Source organism: Emiliania huxleyi (genome assembly GCF_000372725.1).
Source record: "Emiliania huxleyi CCMP1516 chromosome Unknown EMIHUscaffold_161, whole genome shotgun sequence".
Classification (NCBI taxonomy): Eukaryota; Haptophyta; order Isochrysidales; family Noelaerhabdaceae; genus Emiliania; species Emiliania huxleyi.
In genome coordinates this window covers 168,357-193,976 of record NW_005200970.1, presented here as the reverse complement: position 1 = coordinate 193,976, position 25,620 = coordinate 168,357, and the positions used below count along the sequence as shown (strand labels likewise).

General features: G+C 65.1%; 9 protein-coding genes across 9 annotated transcripts in view; 2 read left to right on the top strand and 7 right to left on the bottom strand.

The window, feature by feature from the left end:
- The window catches only part of EMIHUDRAFT_230150 (hypothetical protein), a gene marked incomplete at both ends in the record, with an annotated part of 4,787 nt that extends 3,798 nt beyond the window's left edge, over window positions 1–989 (top strand). Inside the window, one exon of the mRNA XM_005785348.1 lies at window positions 14–989. Coding sequence (XP_005785405.1) covers window positions 14–989 — 976 coding nt within the window. The remainder of the gene's footprint in view (window positions 1–13) is intronic.
- A 1,016-nt stretch (window positions 990–2,005) lies between these two features.
- On the bottom strand, window positions 2,006–2,923 carry EMIHUDRAFT_71848 (hypothetical protein; the record flags this gene model as incomplete). Its single annotated transcript, XM_005785347.1, has 1 exon — window positions 2,006–2,923. A coding segment is annotated over one exon (918 nt), but the record flags the coding sequence as incomplete, so codon positions are not given.
- A 3,656-nt stretch (window positions 2,924–6,579) lies between these two features.
- Window positions 6,580–8,114, bottom strand: EMIHUDRAFT_455908 (hypothetical protein). Its single transcript, XM_005785346.1, has 5 exons — window positions 7,936–8,114; window positions 7,637–7,697; window positions 7,131–7,541; window positions 6,993–7,056; window positions 6,580–6,920 (listed from the first exon to the last, which is right to left on the bottom strand). Exons 2-5 carry the CDS (start codon window positions 7,678–7,680, stop codon window positions 6,858–6,860), a joined length of 582 nt encoding a protein of 193 aa, XP_005785403.1. The 5' UTR covers window positions 7,681–7,697; window positions 7,936–8,114; the 3' UTR covers window positions 6,580–6,857.
- Window positions 8,115–9,616: 1,502 nt separating this feature from the next.
- EMIHUDRAFT_230146 (hypothetical protein) lies at window positions 9,617–10,021 on the bottom strand (the record flags this gene model as incomplete). Its single annotated transcript, XM_005785345.1, has 1 exon — window positions 9,617–10,021. One exon carries the CDS (start codon window positions 10,019–10,021, stop codon window positions 9,617–9,619), a length of 405 nt encoding a protein of 134 aa, XP_005785402.1.
- A 2,444-nt stretch (window positions 10,022–12,465) lies between these two features.
- EMIHUDRAFT_441697 (hypothetical protein) lies at window positions 12,466–14,312 on the bottom strand. Its single transcript, XM_005785344.1, has 3 exons — window positions 13,677–14,312; window positions 13,263–13,582; window positions 12,466–13,194 (listed from the first exon to the last, which is right to left on the bottom strand). The coding sequence occupies exons 1-3, from the start codon at window positions 14,188–14,190 to the stop codon at window positions 13,054–13,056; spliced, it is 975 nt and encodes a 324-aa protein (XP_005785401.1). The 5' UTR covers window positions 14,191–14,312; the 3' UTR covers window positions 12,466–13,053.
- A 1,884-nt stretch (window positions 14,313–16,196) lies between these two features.
- On the top strand, window positions 16,197–17,635 carry EMIHUDRAFT_441693 (hypothetical protein). The gene is made up of 4 exons (XM_005785343.1): window positions 16,197–16,561; window positions 16,656–16,741; window positions 16,835–17,093; window positions 17,125–17,635. The coding sequence occupies exons 1-4, from the start codon at window positions 16,225–16,227 to the stop codon at window positions 17,301–17,303; spliced, it is 861 nt and encodes a 286-aa protein (XP_005785400.1). The 5' UTR covers window positions 16,197–16,224; the 3' UTR covers window positions 17,304–17,635.
- A 1,283-nt stretch (window positions 17,636–18,918) lies between these two features.
- On the bottom strand, window positions 18,919–19,392 carry EMIHUDRAFT_112008 (hypothetical protein; the record flags this gene model as incomplete). The annotated part of the gene is made up of 1 exon (XM_005785342.1): window positions 18,919–19,392. The coding sequence occupies one exon, from the start codon at window positions 19,390–19,392 to the stop codon at window positions 18,919–18,921; it is 474 nt and encodes a 157-aa protein (XP_005785399.1).
- A 1,812-nt stretch (window positions 19,393–21,204) lies between these two features.
- EMIHUDRAFT_71851 (hypothetical protein) lies at window positions 21,205–23,076 on the bottom strand (the record flags this gene model as incomplete). Its single annotated transcript, XM_005785341.1, has 1 exon — window positions 21,205–23,076. A coding segment is annotated over one exon (1,872 nt), but the record flags the coding sequence as incomplete, so codon positions are not given.
- Window positions 23,077–23,347: 271 nt separating this feature from the next.
- On the bottom strand, window positions 23,348–25,415 carry EMIHUDRAFT_230137 (hypothetical protein; the record flags this gene model as incomplete). The annotated part of the gene is made up of 6 exons (XM_005785340.1): window positions 23,348–23,364; window positions 23,423–23,660; window positions 23,733–23,846; window positions 23,994–24,320; window positions 24,469–24,495; window positions 24,942–25,415. The coding sequence occupies 6 exons, from the start codon at window positions 25,413–25,415 to the stop codon at window positions 23,348–23,350; spliced, it is 1,197 nt and encodes a 398-aa protein (XP_005785397.1).
- Between the last annotated feature and the right edge of the window lie 205 nt (window positions 25,416–25,620).

The following is a 25,620-nucleotide window of genomic DNA, read 5'->3' as shown; positions in this document are numbered from 1 at the left end:
ATACGTGCACCAGGGATGGCAATGGTTTGACACAGCTCGTGGACGGCCAACCCCGCGTGCGTCAGCTTGTGGACCCCCGCTTCTTGCTGGTCAACGCCAGCGCTCACGGTTCGCCCGTCATCGACGCCGCCTTTTCCGACGCCTGGGAGGGCGCCGACATTCGTGCTGCGGAAGTCCAGGCAAGCCGTGAAGACCTCATCAAGGTAGGAGGCAAGCTGAACGTGACAGTGCCGTCGGAGGAGCAATTCAAGTACCGGCTGCTCCCCACAGCATCGGTGCCGTGCGCTTACACGTGCCGTCTCGTGCCCTTCCTCAGCTCCAACTCGCTGGTCGTCAAGTTCTCCGGAGACGCCGAACACTACACCCAGGCGGTCTGTGGCGGGCTGCGACACGGCGTGCACCTGCTCCTTGCGACGCGGGCCAACTTTGGTGAGCTGTTGCACGCGGCGGTGGCACCCGCCGTGCAGCCGCGGCTGCAGCGCATGGTGCGCAACGCAAACGAATACATGCGCTGGGCCACCTCGGCCGACGGGCTGCACTGCTACTTGCATGAGCTGCTGAGCGGCTACGCTCGCAAGCTGAACTACTCCGTCGAGAGGGAGGGAGCGGTCGAGAAGTTGATCCTGCCCGCACTTGGACGTCACGCGCGCGACGCCCTCCGCAATAAGCGCTCGTCGCCGCGGCCCTCACCCTCGCCGCCGGGACCAGACTACAAGGATCCGGCGAAATGCCTCGACAACCCTTTCGACTTTACAATCCCCACCGACAGAACCACTGCTGAGGCGTGCGCGCAGCGCCGGTTCGTGCCTCCAGATCCAAGCTTGGTGGAGGAGTTCAAGCTCGGCAAGAACAGACATAGTGGACAAAATCTTCCGTTCGTACTCAGCAGCTACGAGCTGCCGCCGCCCAAGCTGGCTGCCAAAGATATGGCCGCACGATGTGAGCGGTTTTGGGCTAGACGGCCCGAGTCCAAGGCCGAGCGCAAGTAGGCGGCACGGACTAAGTGTAGTCAGCGCACTCACCGCAGGGCCGTAGCGGCCTCTACGTCGCGCGCCCTCTACAGTAGCGGTGGCTGGTTCGGCTGGCGGCCGAGGCGGGGCCGGGAGTGTAGCCGCGGTGGGGGTGAGCACACACGCACGACGACACGCGACTCGCGAGCGCTAGCACGCCGCAGGCATATACGTTAGACGCGCGCCGTCGTGCGTCGTTTTTTTGTTTTTTGTTTTTTTTGTTGAGTCGTTTTGTTCTGGGCAGAGCGCCAGAGTGCAGAGAGGCTCTCTTTTCTCTGAAGGGGGCTAGCTTTTACACATCGATGGTGTCTCATATGGGTACTTCGTACACGCAAATATTTTTACCCCTCGAGCGCCCCGATCGCCTCCGTCACCGCCGCCACGAGCCGCGACGCCTCCCCATCGCTGCGCGGCCCGTCCCTCCGCCACCTCGCCGCGTCGTGGTGCCTCGCCGCGTTCGCCCAGATGCGCAGCGAGTGCAGCTGGCTCCGCAGATCGGTCGGCAAGCCGCACTCGCGGTGCCAAAAGTTGATGCGCTCCTCGAAGCCGTCGGGCGCCGCCGCAGAGCGCGAGGCGTAGACGGCGTCGAGGCGCGGCATCAGCGTGTTGAAGGCGAGCAGCATGTTGCCCTGGATGCGCGCCTGCGCGTCGCCGGACGTGCGCATGCCGCGCACCTGCACCGAGAGCGGCGAAGGCTCGTAGCCGGTGGTGCGGGCGGCTACCGCAGCGGCCTCGTCTCCAGGTGCCGGCGCAGCCTCCTCCACCCCCGCCCCGCCCTGCGCGCCAGAGAGCAGCGCCCGCAGCGTCGTGAGCGCCTCGGGCAGTGTGGGCCGCTTGCGCAGGCTGTCGTGGCAGAGGCTCTTCTGCCCGTCTCCCGCCTTCGCGAGGTCCTTTACTGCGCGCGCCGCGTCGACTGGCCAGCCCGCAGCCACGTCCGAGAGCTTCGCCGCGTCGATGTCGGTCCAGTCCTCCTCGAACTCGTCCTCGCACCGGTCGGTGAGCTGCACCTCGGACCGGTTGGTGAGACAGACGAGGAGGGTGATCCCGATGGCGTAGCCGTCCGTCTTTGGTGAGTACTCGCCCCCCTTGGAGATGGAGGGGCAGAGGTAGCCAGTGGACATGTAGAGGGCAGTCGAGCGGCAGCGGACAGACGCGTCGGGACGCTGGTCCTTGGCGAAGCCCGTGTCGGCGAGGACGGCGGTCAGCTTCTCGTCGAGCAGGATGTTGTCCGGCTTGACGTCGCGGTGCACGATGCCCTTCGAGTGGAGGTAGACGAGCGCCTCGGTCGCCTCGCAAGCAATGCGAACGCGCTGCCGCCACGTCAGCGGCCTCGGCGGCTCTTCCATGCCCAGCCGCCGGAGCTGCGCCGCGCGGTCGGGATCCGAGATACGCAGCCGCGCCTCGAGCGAGCCGCCGCGCATCAGTGGCGAGAGGAGGCAGACGCCGTCGGGCGAGAGGCAGTAGCCGAGCAGCGGCAGCAGGTGCGGGTGACTCACCGCCTTGAGAAGCTTCACCTCGAGCTCCGCCCGTGACAAGCCGCCCGACTGCCCCGACTTTGCCCGCTTCACGACGAGCGGCAAGTGGCGCAGCTGCGGCGGCGCGGCGAGGGAGAGGTGGAGGTCGGCCGACGCCTCGTAGACGTGGCTGAAGCCGCCGCTGCCAATCAGCTTGCCCTCTGCAAACCCGTCGGTAGCCGCGGTGAGGTCCGACAGGGCTATCTCGACGGGCCGAGCAACAGCCGCCTCTTCCGCCGCGGCCGGCTCGGCGACAGACAGAGTTTCCAGCTTCGACTCTGCCGCGCTCACCTCCTCGGCCAAAGCAGGCAGCACGCCCACGTGCGCCTTGGCGGCAGCGATGCCTGCTCGGAGCGCGGAGGGGCTGTCCGCTGTGTCGAGCGACTTGAGCGCGCCCATCGCCGCGCCATGCGCCTTGCGCAGCCGCTGGCTGTCCCGCCTCCGCGCCTCCTTGAGCTTGTCGCGCGCACGCTTCGCCGCCGCCAGCACGGCCGGGCTCGCGACGCCGCTGCACGCCTCCAGCGCGCTGGCTACGCCCTCGTACGAGCCAGCGGCCACGGCCTGCTGCAGCGCCTCGTCCGCCGCAGCGATGGCGGCTGCGTCGGCGGGCGGAGGAGATGGGGCTGGCGGTGGGGTTGGCGGCAAATCGGCGGTGGCGCTGGGGCCAGGCGCCGCGTTGTCTGCCTCGCCGCCGCCGCTCTTCTTCTTCTTCTTCTTCTTGCCCTTCTTGCTCTCATTGGCGCGCTCCTCTTTCTCCGCCTCCTCCTCCGCCAGCAGCGCCTCGGCATGCCGCGCCGCCTCCGCCTCTGCCACCGCTCTCTCCGCCTCCCTCGCCTCCGACCCCGCAACCCACGCCGCCTTCTTCGCCACCTTCTCAGCCGCCGCCTCCGCCTCAGCCAAGACCTTTACGCACTCGGCGTGGCCCTTCTCCTTGGCCATCTGCAGCGCCGTCTTGCCGTCCCGAGCGCGCACTGCAGCGTCTGCGCCCGCCCGCAGCAAGCGCCGCATGACGGCGGGGTGGTCGAAGATGGCGGCGGTCATCAGCGCGGTGGCACCGACGCTGTTCTGCAGGATGATCTCAGCGCCGCGCCGTATCAGCAGGTCGACCACCCGCTCGTGGCCGTTGCTGACGGCGGCTATCAGCGCAGTGACGCCGTTGCTGTTCTGCAGGTTGACCTCAGCGCCGTGCCGCAGCAGCAACTCGACCATCCGCTTGTGGCCGCAGTTGGCGGCGAGCATCAGCGCGGTGAAGCCGTCGCTGTTCAGCAGGTCGACCTCCGCGCCGTGCTGCAGCAGCAGCTCGACCACCCGCTCGCGGCCGTTGCTGGCGGCGATCATCAGCGCGGTGCCGCTGATGCTGTTCTGCAGGTTGACCGATGCGCCGTGCCGCAGCAGCAGCTCGACCACCCGCTCTTGGCCGTTGTTGGTGGCGCCCATCAGCAGCGTGAGGCCGCTCACCTCGCCTCTCTCGTACGTCGCGTCGGGCCGCCCGCCGCCCTCGAGCCACGTCAGCACCGCCTTCTCTTCGCCTCGCTCAGCTGCTGCCACGACCGCTTCGGGGGTTGCCGCGGCACTGCTCGACACCGCCGGCGACAGATTGCCCGGCCGCACCCGCACGCTCTCGCCGCCGCCCTCGAGCGCCACAGCGTACCGCCCGCCCTCGAAGCTCTCCGCCACGCCCCGCTGCCCGATAAGCTCGGGACGGGAAGAGAGCCCGCCGAGCACGACGCGCTGGCCGAGCAGCGGCGCGTCCACAGCTGCCGCTGCCGCGCCCGAGGAAGCGCCGCCCGCCCCTGCCCGGCCGTCGCTGCTTGGCTCGCTCGCCCGACCATTCGAGACCATGCCGCACATCACAAAACACAAAAAGAATCTAAACTCGCAACTCTCTCTCACCACACAGGCTCGACACAGGTGCGAACTAAAGAATTTTACGACGTTGATCACTGGGCTTTCTACCTACCTACCTACGGGACTGGCGCGCACTGGCACTAACACAGGTACACCACGGAAAGAATTTTACAACGAAACTCCCTCGCACGACACTAGGCACGGGACTGGCGCGCACTGGCACTAACACAGGTAGGTACACCACGGGAGCCGCCTAAGCGACTCCCGCGAGGACGCACAAAAAGAATTCGAGACTCGCACACTAGCCTAGCACACTACTCCACCACAAAAAGAAACCGCCGCAGCCGAGATCGCACGAGATCGCCCGAGATCGCCCGAGATCGCCCGAGATCGCGTTGCGACGCGCGAGGTGGGTGTGCGGGATGTCTGTGCGCTCTGTGGTCCCGAGTAAGAATCTCGGCCCCGACAGCGATGTGGTTGTTTCATAACGTCGAAGGCTAGCTCAAAAAGAAAGTGGTGGTACGGGTTGAAAAAATATCGCAACGGACGCCACCGCCTTGCCCCTACGACCAACTCCCTCGGGGCGCGGCTCTCAATTCATTCCACAGGTCCAAGTGTGCACGTGGGTGAGGCAGCAGCGCCACGCAGCCCTGGAAGTGAATGTGAGATGTGATGCTGAGAGAGGGAGGGAGGGCCTGGTTTGGCGCGGCGCGCCTACCAGCGGCAATGTCGAGGCACGGGAACGCTTACCCGGGGTCGTCCTCTGAGCCTGGTCGTCGGCGCCGCGATGCCACGGCGGCGGGCATTCGACGTCGTCGGCGCGCTGCCCCGCGTTGGGCCCCGCCGCACGTAGCGACGGCCGCAGGTCGGCCCGGTACAGGGCGCCCTGGCCGCAGACTGAAGAACGGCCACGAGGGGCGGGTGTGTGATGTGCGGTGCGGGGTGTGAGGGGGCAGCGTCTTTGTGTGTGCGCGCGCGCGCCGCTGCCGCTCGTGATCTGAACTGAAGAGGGGGGGTCGGCCTTGAGAGCTCACGGGTGGTCTCACCGCGCCAGAGGCTCTGCCTCTCCTCTCGGGGATTAAACTGAGGGATAGGGGCGGGGATCCTCCCTCTTCCCGCCGTCGATGCCGGCCGGGGTTCAACCAATCCGGAAAGGTCATTACCATTCCTCCATACATACTACCCGGCTTCATCGGCGGGCTAGGGCGTCTGGGAGTGTGTCGTCAACTGGCCGGTGGTCTTTCAGTGTGGTGGGTGGGTTTCGTGACCGTTCAGCGTCGATGCCGCCTGACTTACCTGTTCCCCGCTGGCGCGACCCCGCGCCGGCCAGCGGAGCCATTGCCCGCTCGGTCACCACCCCCGCCGGCGCGACGCGATCCGATCGGCGCCGCCACCGACGGGGCCGCCGGCACGGAGTGGATTCCTCGAAAGAATGCAAAATAATCGCCGTAAAATGTTTCGAACTTTTGGTTTTGCTCGCGAAAGGCACGAGCGCTAGATCGCCATGATCACACCCGCCGACGTGGTGCTGCAGGCCACTGGCAACACGGCTGGCCGCCGCCGTGCTGTCAAGAGGTCACTGCTGGTGACTGCCATTCTCGGTGAACCAAGCCGCCCCATCCACAGCACCGCCGGATACGTGCACGAAAGCGGCTTCCTCCCCCTCCCCTCCCCGCCCTCAGGCGCTGCGGCTCTCTTTGTGGCACACGGCAGCAGGACCATGTCGCCGGCCGCCATCGCTGCGCAGCCGGTCAACGAGAAGGAAGGCAGCCCGTTTGACACCGGAATGCAAGCGATTGAGTGGGTGCGCACGCACATGCGTTTATGCACACTCCTCCCGCGCGACGTCCAGCGTGCGTTAAGACCCACCCTCACCTCTCACTATCAATGCATTGCCTCTCAGGCCACAGCTCAGGTCCTCTCGTTGCCCCAATTCTTCCCATATTCCGACGAAGTCATCAGCGCCGCCCGCGGCATCTGGACGCTGGACCAAAATACGGGATTGTCTGGCCACGACGACGACGACGGAGGCGGCAGCTGGTCATCCAGCCATAAGCTCTCAGGCCGTCGTTAGGGCTTTGAGAACGGATTGAGAAGTGAGATGGATCTCGCTCCCCAGCGATGGGTTACACAGCTCGTTCCTGGCGTCGGTGTCTCCAAAAAACTGCCCCGGCGTGCTTTAGAGCCGTATGAAACGTGTGAAGTGCAGGTCTAAATATTCTAAGTATGCCCAACTTGTACATTGTATGCTTGTGCGTGTGAGCCACCGTGAGGTGTGGCCCACTTGGGGAGACCACACGCGCATACACTTGTGTTTGACTCCCTCGACTCACACTCAACTGTACATCTGGATCGCGCCTCTCTCTCGCTCACGCGCCATTGCGCAACGTCACGAGAGTCACTCCGGCGCTGGCGCACTCTCTCCCCGTGCAACGCGCATATGGCAAAGCGGGGCGGACCTACGTACTAGGGAAGGCTCCCTACCTCACCCTCTAATCCCAGACAAGCAGCAGCCGCGTGTCAATACTCTCCCTCTCGCCCGCCGCGCCTACAACAGAAACAAACGGCCTCGAAACGGAACACGTGTCGAGGCGTTCATTCTCACCCGCCGCCGCCGGGCCTGCTGCTGGGTCGGGGAAGGCGGAGTGGACGACGGTGGCGACGGGCAGGTGCCCAAAAGGTGCCTATTCGGCCGAGGTGCGGCCGAGCTGCAGCCGAGATGCAGCCGAGGTTGGACTGTTCCCGCCTAGAGAGGCGCCTCTCGCTGCGCCGCTCCCGAGCAAGCGCCGTCCGCACCGGGACCAGCACCGGGACCGGCGGGGGGTGAGACGCCTCCGGGCGGCGCGAGGACCGAGTCGTACGCGTAGAGCAGCAGCAGCTCGTTGTCGGCCCGCATCGAAGGGAAGTAGAGCCAGCGGTGGCGCGGCACCCCTCCAAGCCGCCTGGGAGCAGCCTCTGTCGCACCCGCCGCCTCCGCCGCCTCCTCCTCCGCCTCCGCCTCTCCCGCGCCCTCCGCCTCCGCCTCCGCCGCCACCTCCAACGCGCCCTCCGCCTCGGCCTCCGCCTTGGCTGGCGCCGCCTCGCCCGCCTCGGGCGCCCGCAGCCGGAAGTTACGCCCCGCGTGCCCAAACGCCTCGATCTCGAAGGGCAGCAGGTCGGCAGGCTCGACCTGTTCGCAGCTGGCAGCTGTGAAGCAGATGTCGACGGGGAGTGGTGGGTGGGGGTGGGGTGGGTGGGTGGAGGGGGGGGGGGGGCAGGCTCCACCGAAACAGGGTCCAGCATCGCGAGGTGGGACGAGGTGCAAACATCGCCCGGGCCGAGGTACCTAGTACCGCCACCGTCACTCCGCGTGACACACACAGACGACGGGGCACACGCACCTGCGGAGCACACACAACTCGGGCAGGGGCACGCGAGGCGCGGTGTGTGCGCTCTCAGGGAAAGGCGCCAACACAGACACAAGGAACGTACCACTCACGTCAGCCTCGGTCAACCTCGGCTGATATCGGCTCATCTCGGCTCATCTCGGCTGATCTCGGCTCATCTCGGCGAATCGCAGGCGCCTCCACGCCGTCAGCACCGCGTAGCGTCGCGCTGCCGCCGCCCGCCGCGCGAACTTGAGCGGGACGCCGGGAGGTCCCTGTTAGAATTAATTCATTCATTATTAACTAATTAACTTGAGCGGGACGCCGGGAGGTCCCTGCTAGAATTAATTCATTCATTATTAACTAATTAACTTGAGCGGGACGCCGGGAGGTCCCTGCTAGAATTAATTCACTCATTATTAATTAACTAACTTGAGCGGGACGCCGGGAGGTCCCTGCTAGAATTAATTCATTCATTATTGACTAATTAACTTGAGCGGGACGCCGGGAGGTCCCTGCTAGAATTAATTCACTCATTATTAACTAATTAACTTGAGCGGGACGCCGGGAGGTCCCTGCTAGAATTAATTCACTCATTATTAACTAATTAACTTGAGCGGGACGCCGGGAGGTCTCTGCTAGAACTAGTTCATTCATTATTAACTAATTAACTTGAGCGGGACGCCGGGAGGTCCCTGCTAGAATTAATTCACTCATTATTAATTAACTAACTTGAGCGGGACGCCGGGAGGTCCCTGCTAGAATTAATTCATTCATTATTGACTAATTAACTTGAGCGGGACGCCGGGAGGTCCCTGCTAGAATTAATTCACTCATTATTAACTAATTAACTTGAGCGGGACGCCGGGAGGTCTCTGCTAGAACTAGTTCATTCATTATTAATTAATTAACTTGAGCGGGACGCCGGGAGGTCCCTGCTAGAGTGAAGAAACGGATTGGTTGGGTCCGAACTAGTGAATTGCGGCCACTCGCGAGGGAGCATGGCATCGCCTGCTCCTCCCACACGCCCGCGGCAACCTGATGCAGCGGTGACTGAGTCATTCCACACTCTCTGGCGATCGCTGCTCAGCTCATCCCCCGCCAGCAGACACCTAACATCAATCAGCGAATCGCTGTGGCTTCTTCACGCCCCGAGAGGCCCCTGCCCCGCCCCACACGCAGCTGGCCAGCTCGGGCAGCCTCGCCGCCCACGACCCCTCGGCCTGTCCACCAATCAGTAGCAATCATTCAGACGACAGAACCCAAAAGTGTTCCACACAAGGCAGTCCATTGGTTGTTACTCTCTTACCCATCACCGCGTTACTAAATCACGACCTATTACGCTGTTTATCAACGTGTGATGACTCCTTGTCACTCGTTGTCGACTCTCATACGCCCACCCCCGCGCCTGGTCGGTGTGCGCGTAGAAGCCGTACAGCCCCCCCGCCGCCCCCCGCACCACCTTCTCCTGCGCAGACCGGCGCACGTGGCAGTACGCCACCGCCGCGCTCGCGCCCGCGGCGGCGGCGGCGGCCGCCGCCATCTCGGCGTAGTGCAGCTGCAGGGGAGCAGCGCCTTCGGCGTCGGCGGCGTCGGGAGGCAGCGAGGTGAGGCGCGGCCTGCGTCGAGAACCACTCACAGCAGTTATTGGTCGCGCATTTCCGTGGGGGTCGCGAGGCAGGGAGAGGCGTGAGGCGCGGCCGAGGAGAGACGAGCTCGAAGCCGTGCGTGGCCAGCGAAGGGGGCGGCTGCAGCGCCCTCGCGTCTCGCACGGAGCAGGGGAGCCTCACTAGCTCGCAGCCTATGCGACATGGACGCGCGACGAGTTCTCAACTGAGCTGATGGGCGACGCCGTCTGGAACCCTCACGAGTTCGCAGCCTATGGACGGGCGGGTAGTTGACTGAATTGGCAGTGGAGGTCGGATGACGGAAGCCTCGCGGGCTCCCAGCCGAGGCTGCTCGGGTCGAAGTCGCACGGGATGGCCCCGTGCTGCTTTCGGAAGGTGCTCTCGAGCAGCGAGAAACCGCCGGCGCCGGCACGGGCGCCACATCGCGCCGCGGAGCTCGGCTGTCGAGTGTACGCAATCTCCACCTCCAGATTCGCTGGCGTCGCCTCTGCTGCTGGTGACTCCTCGGCAGCGGCGGCGCTGGCACCAGCGGAGGCACTGGCCGCCGAGCGAGCAATGAGCGCCTCGAGCGCACCGCGGCCGCCACCGAGGCCTCCGACGTGGCCAGCGTCGTCGCGAGACGTTCCGGCCGGAGGAGCGGTGTAAACGGGCCACATGGTCGGACAATGTCCCGCGGCGTTGTCGGCGGCGGCGTTGTCGGCGGCAAGGCCAAATTAAAGAATTCTAGGACGAAAAATTTAAACCGAAATCTCTCGGGGGCGGTCTGCTGCTAGGGGAAACCCGGAGCGCGGAGCCAACCCTCGGACGTGTTTACTTTACGGCCCTTTCCCTGCGAACGCGCACCCCCGGGGCTAGGGCTCTCTAGCCCGTAACCCGATGCCAATCATCCGGCCCGCTCGCCCGCTGGGTGCGCTTCTTAGCTCCCCGGCCCTGGATGTGCGGTTAATGACTGCACTCCAAGTGCTCCAAGTGCTCTCTCACAGCAGAGACAGGCTCGACACGGGTGCGAACTGGCGCGTGCTAGTACTATCACAGGCACACCACCGGAGCCGCCTAAGCGACTCCGTTAAGAACGGCAATGCACTTAGCACCGTGCACAATGCCGCTGTCCCCGCACGCTAGCTCGTTCACCGTCTGCCACGCCACGGCGGTTGTGGAGAACGACAGACAAGCGCTGCATCTGCAGCCCGTGCCAGTTCTTGGTGGTCCATGTGACCTCATCGAGGTGCTGATTAAAGAATGTTAGCAATTCTTCAATTTGCGCACAAATTAAAGAATTTTACACCGGAACTCCCTCGCACGACACTAGGCACGGGGCCGGAGGCAGCGCAAGCGGACAGAGCACTAGAGACGTGCGATGGAAAAGGTAATGCACCGTCACGGAGCGATGTCCTCGATCGATTCATCGAATACAGCAGGGAGGTAAACGGGGCGTGCACACACGGCCCCAACATGACAGAACACACGTTCGAAGTTCGAAGAAGGGCGAACCAGGACGGACATCCGAGTGGAGGGGAAGGCCACAGGACGCTCTACCTCGGAGGGAAGAAACCGGCGCAAGACAGCGGCACGCACCTGGGGTCGAGAGAGGAAGGGGACAATCGAGTGATAAAGAGGGGACCCCGGGCCTCGATACGAATGCGACATGGGAGGAGGAGATACCCGAGCAAAATAAGATCACGGCGGACGCGGTGAAAACGATGATGGAGAGACAGGAGAGGGAGCGACAGGAGGGGAGCCTCGGGGCGGATGAGACACTGTTCCCAGAGGGAGCGCCCCAGAGACACATAAACTGGCAGAAAGAAGGCTACGAGCTGTTGGTGGGATACGGACACGGGGCGAGCGCGATCAGAGTAGGGGAGCTACAGGAGGAACCCCTAACGCGCTTCTTGCTCCGATACGACGAATTTGAGACGAGGGCAGGGGAGAGCTGACGGACGGCAAAGGGACGCGAATTAAGATGGGAAAAGACAGCGAGCCGCTGCGGTCGGGGAAGGGACGAGCCCTGGAACGTGAAAGTAGCGCAGACATGCCTCGCGCTGCACGTCTCACACCAGTTCACACACTTTGCGGCGACGGACGGAGGAAAGGACCATGAAGACGAAATGGCGGAGGATAGTTAGAAAGTACGTGCCGAATCCTAGGGTGGCGTACGGCGTGTTCGAAGGACCGACACGATTCGGGAAGCGCGTCCCGGGAGACGCACAGGTAAAAGATCCGCGCGGGTCGCGCTGGTGCTGGTTGATGGTTGTGATCATCCAGGGAGTAAGAAGGGTGATGGCCACCTGGCAACGCGTGCAAAGCGTTGACGGAGGGGCCGAGGAAGAGAGTTCAGACTATCGCCAATAGGCGGGCCAGACTAGGGATGGCTCATCGGCTGGCGGCTGGCGGGCAGGTTCACCGCGTAGATGATGTCAGCAAACGAGGCGAGACCCGGCAGCTCCTCCCCAAACGTGTCCTTGAGGGCGATGGACCAGGACCAGCCGACAGCAACGCCGCAGGCTTTTGCAACCTCCCAGTACGTCGAGATCTGCTGAAGCACCGTCTCGCCGGCGTCCACCAAGCCCTATAGAAATCAGTGGATTGCAGTGGCACACCACCTCGGCCGCTGCCCACCTCGGGCTGAGCAGCATAGCCCGGCCTCGGCCGCAGGGCTGAAGCCGTCGAGCAGCCAAGCCGCCTTGTCCACCTGCTGGACTGCGGCTGCGGCCCGGGAAGCACGCCGAGCTCCAGGTGGGAGCGGCATGTCATTGAACTGGAACTGGAGTGCGCGACTCAATGAAGAAAAACAGCGTTCTGTTTCATATAGTCCTTCCTCAAGGACCCCTGGCGCGGTGGTGCGTGAGAGCCCAGAAACTCTCGCGAGTTTTCGCTGCACCCACTGACTGGTAAAGGAGAGGTGCCAAGGAAGGAGGCCATCCAACCTGTATCGCGCCTATTGATCTTGAACAACAAGTGAACAAGGTTGAAACGCCTTTCGAATTCGTTCGATCGCATTTCATCGATCCTTCCCCAAGGCGGATTACACACACACACGCCGTTAGGTCACTATTCGGCATGGCCATCCTCTCGGAAGTCTCCAACGTGACTCTCGGAGGTTCGCATCGTTCCGTGATGGTCGAGGTGGAGCCTGTGAGGGCGGCGGAGCCTGAGGTGGTGACGGCGGAGCGGGAGGTGGAGGCGGCGCAGCGCCACGTCGACGGGAGGTGGCGGGCTTGGCGCCCCGACGAAGATCTGGTCCTCCTTCTGATGTTTCGCAACGGCGCGGGCTGGAGCCGCATAGCCGAAGCACTTCCGGGCCGAGCGGGCGAAGAAGTTTTGTCGCGGATGTCGCAGCTGCAGGTGAAGCACGGCTTCAGCGCTTCCGACGAGGGCAGGCTGGCACTGGACGCTTTGCTCTTGGCCTGCGGCATCGACGAGACGGCCTAGAGAACATGAAGCGCGACGGCTTGGCGCTGTACAGCGGCTCTAGATAAGCTGCCCGCGAGTTGACAGCTCTCGTTGAGTCATGGTGTGCTGCACCTGAGGCGGCACGCGCGGTCCCGCCCCCGCGCCCCGGCCCCGCCCCGGGGCCTCTTTTCATGGCCTTGTCTCTCTCTCGATCGGCTCTCGCCTGAGATGATGTATTTTGTATGTGCGTGCACATGCCGCGTACTAGTACGATATAAAACGCCAAAGGGCTCCACACTCACCTCGCCTTGCTCAGCGCGCGCATCTCTCGCGCCGAGAGCGTGAAGCTGCCCAAGTCGAGCGCCTCAGCCGCATGCTTGGGCCTCGCCGTATTCGTCACCGCCGCGATGCCCTGCTGGACAAGCCATTTGAGGGCCACCTGCAGGTGGCACATGGACACGTCGTGGACGTGGGTCGAGGTGGGACAAGGCACCCCGACGGGTCTGCCTGCGCCGGCGTCTTCCCGTGCGCCGCGGCAACCTCTCGGACGACAGGGTGGCCGAGCACGTCGACTCTGCTGATCGACCCGAGCGGCGAGTAGGCGGCAAAGGTGATCCTGTGCCGCCGCGCGAAGCGGAGGGTCGCGTCGTCGCTGCCGTAGAGCGGCGCGCCCTCGGAGCACGCCGTCCCCTCGCCCCTGTGCGGCGCCGGGTGGCCGGCGACGGAGAGCGCGTTCTGCACCACCGCCGGCTTGGTGCGGGCGTGCCGGAGAAGACGCTTGAGCGCGCTCGCGTTGAAGTTCGAGACGCCGATTGCACGCGCCAAGCCTGGCAGGGATGCGGGGCAGTGCTTGCACGGTGGAGCTGGCCTCCTCCCTAGCTGGCCCGGGAGAGCTGTGTTGCCGCATCTAGGCCTGCGAGCCGCGGTCTCGGGCCGCCTCCAGGTCTCGGTACATGGCGAGCGTGTCGTCCCAGCTGGAGCAGGGGAAGTGGAGCAGCGCGAGGTCGACGTACCTCTGCCCTGTCATCGCCAGGCTATGCTCGAGCATCTCCGACCCGTTGTACACAGACATCGGCGGCGCCGATGTCGGGCGTGGCGGGTGTGCGCAGAAGCGGCTGCACCGATCGGTCGGGCAGCAGTTGACCTTGGTTGTGACAAAGACCTCTTCGCGCTCCACGCCTGACGCGGCGATTCCCGACGCGACGTGCCGCTGCAGCTCATCGCCATACAAAAACGCAGTGTCTATGCCGCGACCGCCGGACGCGAGCCACAGGCCGTGGTCCGTGGACATGCCGTTGAATACAAGAGGCATGCGGACACCCGGCGCTATCTCGACCGAAGAGCTGCTGGCTGGACGTTTGCAACCAAGTATTGCACAGCGAATGCCGACCACGACTGCGACGGCGGCGGCGACGAGCGAGAGCGGGTTGATCATCGCGAACGGAGTGGTGGCTGGCCGTCACAAAGTAGCAACCGCGGCTCGCCAGGGCCGTCACAAAATAGCAACCGCTGCCGCGCGCGCGCACCAGCTCGGGCAGCCTGGAAAGGATGGCCGGCTCTGCGGAGTTTCTCTTTTTCGAGTTCTTGTTTAAATTCTCTTTTCGAGCCTGTGTGCTGTGAGAGAGAGTTGTAATGTTTAAATTCTCTTTTCCTGTGAGCCGTCGTGACCCTTCCTTTTCTCTTTTACCTCTTCCGCGCACGCGTGATTGCGATGGTCAGCGCCTCCACCTTCTGCATGCTCATGGCCGCCGTCTACGGCGGCTTTGGGTTCACGATGTTCCCGATGGTCAACTTCTTCTACGGTCCGGAGTCTCCGATCGCCTACTTCACGGAGACGAGCGAGTTCCAAACGTTCTTTGCGCGGGTCGTCGGTCTGCTGTTCATCATGATCGTGCTCGGGCCGTACGCCTTTGGCGTTCCGTATGAAAGTGCCTGCAAGCAGTACCTCGTGTGGAACACCCTCAGCTTGCCCCTGTTCATCCAGGCGGCGTTCTACTACAAGACTGCCGGGCCGGGCGTCAATGCCGTGACGCCGTTCAACATGTGGATCCCGCAGATCGGCATTGGCGTGGTGTTTCTCATCCTCAACCTCCTCGTTGTCTTCACCCCGCCGGCGAAGAAGGGCAAGGCGAAGAAGTAGAGAAGAGTCGCTTTGCGTTCACTGGCAAGCGCTCTCGTGCGCGACGCAACACGCACCGGCCCGTGGTCCATGTGCGTTCGGTCGTGGCCGATCGCGATGTGTCTGAAGTGCGGAAGAGAGGCTGGTGCGTCTCGTCTGGGGTGTGGGGTCCCCCCGGGCGGGGTGTTTTGTATAGCGGCCCTTGTCGTCGCCTCTGCCACCCGCCAGACCCCACCACTGGCACTGCCCGTCCTGTGCCCGTCGGGGCCTTCTGAGCCACTCGTCTGTGTTCGCGCCACCTGTGCCTCGAGAACGCTGTTCCCAAGGCAGGAGAGTCCGGCCGCCGTTCATGGCCGCGATTTTTCCGAGTAAGGTAATGTCACCTCGCATCTCATTCGTTTCGTAACTCAGACCTGCTTCACCTCATCCTGCACCTTGCCCTGCGGCAGAGAAGATGGCGGGGCTGCTAGACGCCTTCTCTGCCGAGTTGAATGGCGACCATGAGGGTGATGGGAGAGATGGCAACTGCCCAATGCGCAGCCACCCACGACACAAACATGAGGCCTGTGACAGACAGTTGTTGTTGTTGTGACAGTGTTGAGGCCTCTGGGGCTTGCAGACGTCCTCCCAGGGGCACCCGAATGGTAACAAGGAACCATGGCAGCGATGGCGACTCAACATTTTTCACATAGAGAAGGTCCAACCAGCGAGCGCTTTTGGTCCAAGGTGGCTGCTGGAACAGGCAGGGCAGCATGCGTACGCTCGCCATCCCGCACGGCTGGAGCAAATCAGAGGCCTCGTTGAATGGTGACCATGAGGGTGATGGGTGGCAAAATGCGACAAAACAAAGCCGTTCGCCGTTCTCAAGCTGCGCCGCCTCGCGCGCAAAGCCGCGCGCGGCAGCGTCGACCGCACGGCCTACTCGCCCAAGTACTCGCTTTCTTTTATGTCCCACCATGCAGAGCGCATCTCTCTCTCTGTTGTGCGAGGCGTGAACCGCGCCATTCGCTCTCACCTGGCAACCCTGTCTGCACGTCTCGCGCGCGCGTGAACAGGGCTCCAGGCCCCAAATGACGTGTGAGTGTTAGAGTTGTTTGGTATTGCTAAAAATCTCTCTCTCTCTCAAAATGCGCAGCCACCCCACGACACAAAGATGAGGCCTGTGTTAGACAGTTGTTGTGTGTGAGTGAGTTGTTGTTGTTGTGACAGTGAGGCGCCTGGGGCTTGCAGACGTCCTCCCAGGGGCACCCGAATGGTAAGAAGGAACCATGGCAGCGATGGCGACTCAACATTTTTCACATAGAGAAGGTGCAACAGGCGAGCGCTTTTGGCCAAGGTGGCTGGAACGAGATGGAACGGACGATCGCGATCCCGCAAGGGTGGGGCAAGTCGACGGCACGCCGGGAGGAGTGGAGCAAGTGCGTCGCACGCTACGCGGCTCTGTGCTCCAAGCCTGTGTGCGTGGGCGACGGCGACGAAGACCTGCCGGGCAAGTCGACGCCGACGAGCTCGGGCGCACTCGACCACCTCGCCTCCATCGCGACGGAGGAGCTCCTGCGGCGCAGGAGCAAGCGCAAGCGCAGCATCATCGACCGCCCGCTCGGCGAGGCTCCTGTGCCGGTCGTGAAGCGTGTGCTCAACCACTGGCTGACCGGCCACCCTGTTCCGGACCGCGAGCGGCGAGACGGCGAGCGCTCACACTCTCGCCCTCTCGCCTACGCCCCATACCCAGCACCACGCCCGCCCGCGCTCACGCACAGCGCCTCCCGACTCTGTCTCAGATGGCGGAGTCCATGTTCTCGCCCGACGCCTTCGTCTCCATCGAGCTCTCCATCGAGGGGGCGGCCACGCCGGCCTCCTTGCCGAGGTGTGCCCACTCTCGCCCACACGCGGAGGCTCGCCACCCCACATCAAGGTGCGGCCGCTGTTGACGTGTGTCGCGGATGCGCCCTCTGAGCAGGTTCCAAATCCCGAGCATCAAGTACTTTCTCATGTGGGACCGCGCCATCTTCTCCAAGTACAACACGAGCGCGTACCACATCGACTACGTGCTCGAGAACCTCGACGGCTCGGTCGCGGTCCAGATCCGCCACACTCCGACCCTGCTCAACGGCGAGCAGCCCACGGGCGGCCAGGAGGTGATCATGCACCAGCTCTGGGAGGTCACCGGCGGCGGCCGCGTCCGCTCCTTCCAGCGCTTCTGTGCGGCCTCGCCGACGTCCTGCGCGTCGGCCTGCGCGTGTCAGTCGTCGTCGTCCTGCGCGTGGGTCTCGCCCCTCTCCCGCCGCGCGCTCGAGAGGGTGCGCGGCTCCTTCGGCGAGGACGCGCCGCTGGCGAGGGCGTCGTGGTCGGCCGAGGAGGGTGACGGCGGGGCGGGCGGCGGCGGCGTGGGCGGTGGGTCGGGTGGAGGTTCGGGGGGAGACCCGTGAGTGAGAGCTCGTGACCCGAGGAGCGTGGCGAGCGGGCCCCAGCACTCTGAAGCGCGAACCAACGAGGTCGGTCGGCCAGCCCCGAGGAACTCAAATCCCCGACGTACCCCTTCCCCGCCCCCCGCCCCGCCCGCCGTATATCGTACATACACACACACGCATATTGCTCGCCAATGTCTGGGTGGGTCCGCTCCTCTCGCTCGGCTCGCGCTTGTGTCTCTTTCGCCTGTTCCGAATGAATGTCACATCTGCCCGCTCCCTGTACTGTCCCGAAATGATGTGCGCTCTCCAAAGAAAAAAAACGGTGTTTCCATAGCTGTGTGTATACATATGTATCGCGCTCCCTCGTGACGTCCGGTCGTCGGTGGACCGACGGTCGTGCCGTAGCACCACGTGGGCCACGTCCGTCGTCCCTTGGGCGTTGGGGGGCGCGCACTTGTGGACTTGAGGAATGAGTCAGAGGAGCACTTGGAGTGCGGTTGGTAACCGCACTCCCAGGGTCGGGGAGCTAGAGCCGTAAGAAGCGCACCCAGCGGGCCGGACGATTGGCAAGGATTGGATACCAGCGGAGAGGTACGCGATACTCGCATACCTACGCAAAATGTCGAGCGCGAGCGACGCGCAGGCGCGACGGTGCCTAGTACTATGCGACTGCAAACCCGCGCTGCAGCAGATTGAGAATGCGCAGCGCAAAGGGATGCCAGAAGGCCTGAGGGAGCGAAAGAGAGGCGGGCTACTGGAGGCGATTGCTTACTATAGATCGAAGCTAGAGGCGGTGGTCTTCATGTGGGTGCCAGCACACGTGGGAATAGCCTGCAACGCATACGCCGACGCGGTGGCGACAGCATACCTCGGAAGTAACGACACGGAGGACGCCTCGAAAGTGGTGCGGGACGCGGTACGAACTAGAACATGCATGCACACGGCGAGAAGGGAGGCGGCAGAGGACACAGAGAAGAGGGAGATAGTGGACCGACGGACGTACGGGCACATGTGTCAGAGCGCGCACGAGTGGGTGTGCGAACAATTTCGAAAGACGGTGAGGCCGGGATCGCACACGGCAGGGAGTCGGTTTTAAATGCGGTGTTTGCGCACAATTGGCAGATACTGCCGTCCGACGATCGTGTACCTTATGTGCATTGGGCTGAGGAGTCCCAAACGGCACTGAGTCGCTACCGCAATGCGTCTCTCATCCACTTTGTCGGCGAGCCCAAGCCTTGGAGAGAGTTTGATGCATGTTTCACAAGTGTGTAGCATGTTCACAAGTGGCGCGGAGAAAGCGCCGGCTTATGCATGAATACCAGTGTCTCTCGCCCACTTCGCCAGCTGCCGCGCCGTCGGTCTCGCCGTCGCCGCCGCTCTCTCCGCCGCCGTCGCCGCCACCCTCACCGCTGCCGTTGCCGCCGCACTCCTCCCCGCTGCCGCCCTCACCCTCCCCGCCGTGCCGTCGGTCTCGCCGTCGCCTTCTTCCGTGTCGCTGTCGCCGCTCCGCCGTCCGTGTCGCCGTCGCCGCCTCGGATCTGTCCGTGTCGCCTTCGCCACCTCCGTCCGTGTCGCCGTCGCCGCTGCCTTCCTCCGTTTCGCCATCCCCGCCGCCGATCTCACCTTTGCCGTCTCAATCCATGTCGCCGTCGCCGTCGCCGCCGTCGGTCTCGCTTTCGCCGCCTCTGTCCTTGTCGCCGTCGCCGCCGCCGCCGTTGGAATCGCTCTCCCCGCCGCCGTCGGTCGTGTCGCCTTCGCCGCCTCCGTCCGTGTCGCCGTCGCCGCTGCCTTCCTCCGTCTCGCCCTCCCCGCAGCAAGCTCGCTTGCCGTCGCCGTCGCCGCCATCGGTCTCGCTTTCGCCGCCTCCGTCCGTGTCGCCGTCGCCGCCTCCGTCCGTGTCGCCGTCGCCGCCTCCGTCCGTGTCGCCGTCGCCGCTGCCTTCCTCCGTCTCGCCCTCCCCGCAGCAAGCTCGCTTGCCGTCGCCGTCGCCGCCATCGGTCTCGCTTTCGCCGCCTCCGTCCGTGTCGCCGTCGCCGCCTCCGCCGTCGGATTCGCCTTTGTCGCCTGCTCCGTCCGTGTCGCCCTCGCCGCCGTCACGATTCGGCATACACACAGTTTGCACATCTGCAAGTTCTTCTTGATGTACACGGCGGTGCAGCCCCCGGCAATTAGCGGGCAACTCAAGGCATCGACGCTCTCGCCGAAGCCCCTGTGCACCTCCCGGCACTTGCCGCCGTTTTATTCGGCGCAATGGCCGGCGTTGAAGCTCCGAACCCAGGCGCAGCCGAGCCCGTTTCTTTCAGAGACAACACCAACAACCTCTTTCACTCATTCTTAAAACAGTACCGGCCGGGATTTCGAAGATAGTGCTAAAATGGATACCTGGAGAATGGCATCTAATTTCGCGGACCGGCTCTTTTAACAATCAGGTCATGTGCGTGGCCTACGTCAGAGACCAAGTGACCAGCCGTCCCGGGCAATTTGTGACCCGTCTACGCCCTCGCGCCTCGGGCGCGGCTGGCCGCCGCCGCGCGCCGGCTGCCCGCCCGTTGACTTCCCCGCCGCGCGCTACGCGTTCGTTCGCAGTAATCTGGCTTAGTTCAGAGATGTCGGGTCGTCTCTATGCGTATCACAGCGCGGCGCTGGCCTGCGCATGGCGGGCACGCATGTAGTCGAATCAATCAATCATCCCGACATTTGATGTTAGTGGCAAAACGCGGAACCAAAATGGCGTTTAATTTTGCGCACCTGCTGTCCGCCGCCTGCGGCGGCGCTGCGCGCCGCCTACGCGCGCTGGCGGTGGTGCCGGGCTGCTCTAGGATGTCAGGCTGGCTCCATGGCACCACCCGTAGCCCGTTTGCTGCCCCGGCATCATCCGGAGGCGGGATTGAACATGATATGACGCTTCACGGCTCAGGACTAAGCGTGTGTGTGCCAAACTGTACCTGACTCACAAGTCACATGCGTACCTATCGTACGGAGGAAGCGTAGTGTCCCCGCCGGCTCCCCGGGGCCTCTTACAGTAGCCCTTTCGCGCGCCCCAGCGTCATAGGCCTCGTTCAAAGTGTATACGCGTTGATCTTGCCGTCGAAGCGGAAGGGCCGGAGGCGTCGTAGTAGTCAGCCCGCGACCGGCGGGCAAGGCGCCAGCCGCGATCGTTCAAAGCTGGCACGCCGTTCACCGTGAAGAGGAGGCGAGCCGGCGCGCCGCCCTCCAGCGGCGCCGGCATCGCCGTCCCCAGCCACGCGTGCTCATGCAGGACTCGCCCGTCGCTCTCCAGTAGCTTGACGGGCCTCCCTCCCGAACCTTGACGTGCGCCGAGAGAGGCGGGCAATCTCGGGCAATCTCGGGCAATCTAGGATCATCTCGGGCGATCTCGGGTAGTCTCCAGCCTTGACGTGCGCCGAGGAAGGAGGGAGCCTGCCGACCTTGAACGTGTACCGCCGCAGCAGCAGCGCCGAGTACTCGTAGTAGAGGCTGCCGTCGGCCGCGAAGAGGCAAGCCCCGCCTGATCCCGGGTGATCTCGGGTGATCTGGTGTGATCTCGGTGTGATCTCGGGTGAAGAGGCAAGCCCCGCCCGCGTAGCCGCCAAGCGCGAAGATGACGCCGCTGCTGCTGGCGGTCGTGTCGAGGTCGGCCTAAGACAGACTCCATAACGCCCAAGGTGAGGTAAGCTCCTCCCCACGCACACAACGGTGAGACGAGGGGGGCTGGCCTCCATGCGCACGTTCCCGTTCCGCACGTTCGGCGCCTCGCTCTCCGGGATGCGGACCTGACCTCGGCAGATCTCGGCTCAGTCTCGGCTGATCTCGGCTGAGTCTCGGGCAAGTCTCTGGTACTTCTCGCGTGATCTCGCGTGATCTCGCGTGATCTCGCGTGATCTCGCGTGATCTCGGGCAATTTCTGGTGATCGCTGGTGATGCGAGCCATGCCCGGGAAGAGCCGCCACTGCGTGTTTGACGTCCGCTTGACTTCTGCCGGATGGAGGAGGACGTAGAGGCCTCCTCCAACAGGGAGCACCTTGTTTGCGCGGAACTCGGCGTCCGCCAGCGCCCTCATCGCGCTGAGCCGGCCCGCATGCGCCGGCTGTCCACTCAGGTCCCTGGCCAGAGAGTAGTCCAGGCGCGTGTCGTACAGCTGCCATGCATCCTGTGTCGGGTCCCACGTGGCCAGGTCTGGCGCCCCCATCTCCCACGGGGCACGCGGCCCGAAGGTGGACGCTAGCCAGCCCTTGTGGTACACTCCGCGGCTACCCATGATGTCGAAGTACTGCGTCTCCTTCCGCTCGGCCGCGCCGGCGTCGTCGAACGTGTACACGAAGCTCACGCCGTCGATCGGGTCTTGCGCGTGCCCGTCGACGACCTCCGGTGGAGAGATGCCGAGCAGCTCGTAGACAGTCGGCGCGACATCGTTGACGTGGTGGAACTGGCGGCGCGGCGTGCGGTCGGGCATTACCCGCCCCGGCCAGCTCACGACCATCGGCGTGCGCGTCCCGCCCCAATCCGACGCCACGAGCTTGGTGAACCTGAACGGCGCGCCGCCCGCCCACGCCCACGCCGCGTGGTACATGTTGTCCGTCTTTGCGCCGCCGATCGCCGCCAAGCCGCCCAGGGCGCCAAGCACGCGGAGCTGCTCGTCGACCGTCGAGGTGAAGCCGTTCTGCGCGTTGAGCTCGGCGACGGTGCCGCCCATGCCCTCGGCCGACGCGCCGTTGTCCGAGAAGATGTCGATGATGAGCGTGTCGTTGCGCAAGCCCAAGGCCTCCACCTCCCCCACCACGCGGCCCATCTGGTAGTCGGTGTGCTCGAGGAAGCCAGCGTACACCTCCATCAGCCGCTCCTGGAACGCCCTCTCCTGTTTGCTCAGCGACTCCCACGCCGGCAGCCCCTCTGGCCTTGCCGACGGCTCCGCCTCCTCCGGCAGCCACCCCATCGCCTTCTGCCGCGCCACTGTCTCTTTCTGGTATGCGTCCCACCCGCCCGAGAAGGCGCCCTTGTACCTGTCCGCCCACCGCGCGCTCACGTGGTGAGGCCCGTGCACTGCCCCTGGCGTCCACCAGACGAAGAAGGGGCGGCTCGGGTGCAGCGCCTTGGTCCGCCGCATCCAGCCAATCGCCTTGTCGGCGAGGTCCTCGGTCAAGTGGTACGCTCCTCCGCCCTCGACCGCCGCCGGCGTCGGGATCTGGACGTTCCCCTCCCACAGCAGCGGCTCGTACTGCGACGTCTCTCCCGCCATGAAGCCGTAAAAGTGGTCAAAGCCGCGCCCGGTCGGCGTGCGGTCGAAGGGCCCAGAGCCGAGCGAATCGACGGGCGTGTTGTGGTCTTTGCCAAACGCCGCGGTCGCATACCCGTAGTGGCGGAGAACCTCTGGCAGAGTGGCAGCAGTCTTGGGTATCACGCCCGTGTAGCCGTCCCATGCGTTCGCGAGCTCGGCGATCTGGCCAGAGCCGACGGCGTGGTGGTTCCGGCCGGTGAGGAGCGAAGCGCGCGTCGGCGAGCACATCGCCGTCGTGTGGAACGCGTTGTAGCTGATCCCTGTCGCCTTGAGCTTCTCGAGACTCGGCGTGGCGATGCCGCCGCCGAACGCGCTCGGCTGGCCAAAGCCGGCGTCGTCAAACATGACAATCAGGATGTTGGGCGCCTCCTTGAGCGGCGGCTCCTCTTCAGGCCAGCGGTGCGTCGAGCTGCTCATCGTGTAGCCGACGGTGCCGCCCGGAGGCGCCGGAGGGAAGGGCAAAACGCGCCCGTCACGGCCGCTCCGCCCGCCTCGCGCCCCACCGTTGCTACCCATCGTACGGATGACATCGCCCATGCCAACCACCTCCTCGCCGCCTCCGCCAGCGCCGCCTCCCCCTCGGCCGCCTCCGCCGCCTCCGCCTCCGCCGCCTCCGCCGCCTCCACCGCCTCCGCCGCCTCCGCCTCCGCCGCCTCCGCCGCCTCCGCCGCCGCCTCCGCCGCCTCCAACCCCGCCGCCTCCGTCAGCGCCGCCTCCGTCGCCTCCTCCGCCTCCGCCCGGCGCTCCGCTGGAGGGCGGCGCACTCTCAAGACGGAGCGACGCGCGATCAGCGCAGGAGAAGGCCTGAGAAGCCGCTTCCGCGTCGGGCCGTACGCCGCGCCCTTCCCGCCGCCCCCAGCACCGCCAGCAGCGGCAGCAGCCGCATCTGCAGCCTCCTTCCTCGCCTCTGCGCCCGGCTTCTTGAGTGCGGCCAGCTCTCGCTCGAGTGCGCTCAGCTCTTTGATCCCAATCGGTGTTCCCCCAGCGGGAGTGAGGGCTCCCCAGTTCATAGGCTTCGCCATCCCGGCCTCCACCACCTTGACCCTCGCCTCGATGCAGTCGATGCCGACGGGAAGTTGGAGGTTTCCGTGAAACCCATCCTGATAGACCCGATGTCCGCAAGGGGCAAGCGCGGACCCTCCCCAGAGCGCACTCAGCTTGGCCCATGCAACGTGGGCAACGGCCGCAACTTGCGCACCGGTGCCCGGGGGCAGCGCGCTGGCGTCATAGCCCATGCGAGCAAGCTGTGCGCGGAACAGCGTCTCGAAGTCATCCTCGCTGCCGCTCTTCACCGGTGTGGGCGCCGGGAGGATGTCGGCAGCGAGCAGATAAAAGTGGAAGCCCACCACCGTCCGCGCCGCCGCCGCCGCCGCCTCTGCCGCCTCCGCCGCCCCTGCCCGCGAGCGCCTGCCGCTGCTTGCAGCCCGCCGCACGCGCTCCCGCTCGCGCGCCTCCCACTCGTCGCACAACGCGCCCCAGAACTGCGCCTCCTCGTCCTCGCCCCGCTCGGCGGTGAGCGGCAGCGAGCGCCAGCGCCCGCCGTGAGCCGGAGCCTCCTCCTCCGGCACCGCCCAGGACACCTCCTCGGTGCCTCGCCACAAGTCGACGACGGCACCGTCCGACAGCCTCGCGGGCGCTATCTCCCACACGACGTGCTCCTCGGCGGACGCGAAGACGTCCCAGCGGTTGTGCAGCAGCGCGCGCCACAACACGCCCGGCGTGGCGCGGCTGCCGCAGCCAGGCCCTCCCCCGCCTCGCCACTGGTAGATGGCGGAGGAGAGGGCGAGCGCACTCAGGCAGAGCAGCGACGCTCTCTGCGCGCCGCCGCCGCCGCCAATACTGCCGCCCCTGCTGCCCGCCGGAGCGCCTAGTCAGCGAATTGGACAACTAGCCCCCCGCCGCCCTTACTGCCGCCCCTGCTGCCCGCCGGAGCGCCTAGTCAGCGAACGGGACAACTAGCCCCTGACGACGAGCGATGGCCCTACTGCGAGGTGACCGGAACCTCTCTCTCTCGGCGGCAGCCTCGGGCCGTCCCAGAACGGGATCCAGACTCCGATCGCAGCCATTGAGAGCAGCGCCGTGTGGCGCATTGTCAGCGCGATGATGACGTGCAGACCAGCGCCGCAGACGACAAACACCCGGCGCAGCCCCACCGTAGGCGCGGCGAGGGCGAGCGGCGCCGCCGTGAGCTCGACGGCGACGGCGGCGGCGCCGGCGAGGCGGAGGCCGGCGCCTCCCAGCAGCGCGTGCGCCGCTCGCGCCGGCGGCGTGTGGCGGAGGTAGGTGTCGAGGGCGGCGACGGGCGCGTCGAGGGACCAGGCGGCGGCAGGGTCGCGCAGCTTGGCGCCTCCCGCGTCCTGGTAGATTGCGACGAGCTGCACTGCGAGCAGCAGCGACGCGAGGCTGCTACCTCCGCTGGGCGGCGGCGTGGGCAGCAGCACCGCAAAGGCCAGCAGGAGATGCAGGTACCGGTCGAGGATGAAGATGAGCGGCGGCACCCTCAGGCACGCAGACAGGTGCAGCCACCAGGCGAGCACCCCGGCGCCTCGCGCGCCGAAGAAGAGGCCGACGGCAGCGGAGGCCTGCAGCGCTGTCAGCGCCTGCGCCCAAGCTAGCGACCCGTGCCACGCATGCGCACACACGGCCCACGCGAGCGGATCCTCCGCCGGGTCGGGCAGTACCAAGCGCCGCGGGAGAGCACCGCTGTCTGTGTAGAGCCAGCGGAGGGCGTCCCAACGGCTCGCAGCCTCGAGGAGGACGAGCAGAGCGACCCACCGCCGGAAGAAGATCGCGCAGCGCGGCGTGACAGCAAAGGGTGCAGAGAGGAGCCGGCGAAGGCTGGAAGCAGCTGGCATGGCGGCGCAGCGGCTCAGTGTGCGTGTGTGTCGCACTGTGGGAGAGGTGAGGCGTGGTGCTCGCAAGTGATTGAGCCAACCAGCTCGCGCAAAAAAAGAAATTGCAGCGCCTCCCGATCCCGCTGCGTAGCCCGTAGCCCGATCCCGATCATCCGGCCCGCTGGGTGCGCTCCTTAGCTCCCCGGCCCTGGATGTGAGGCTAATG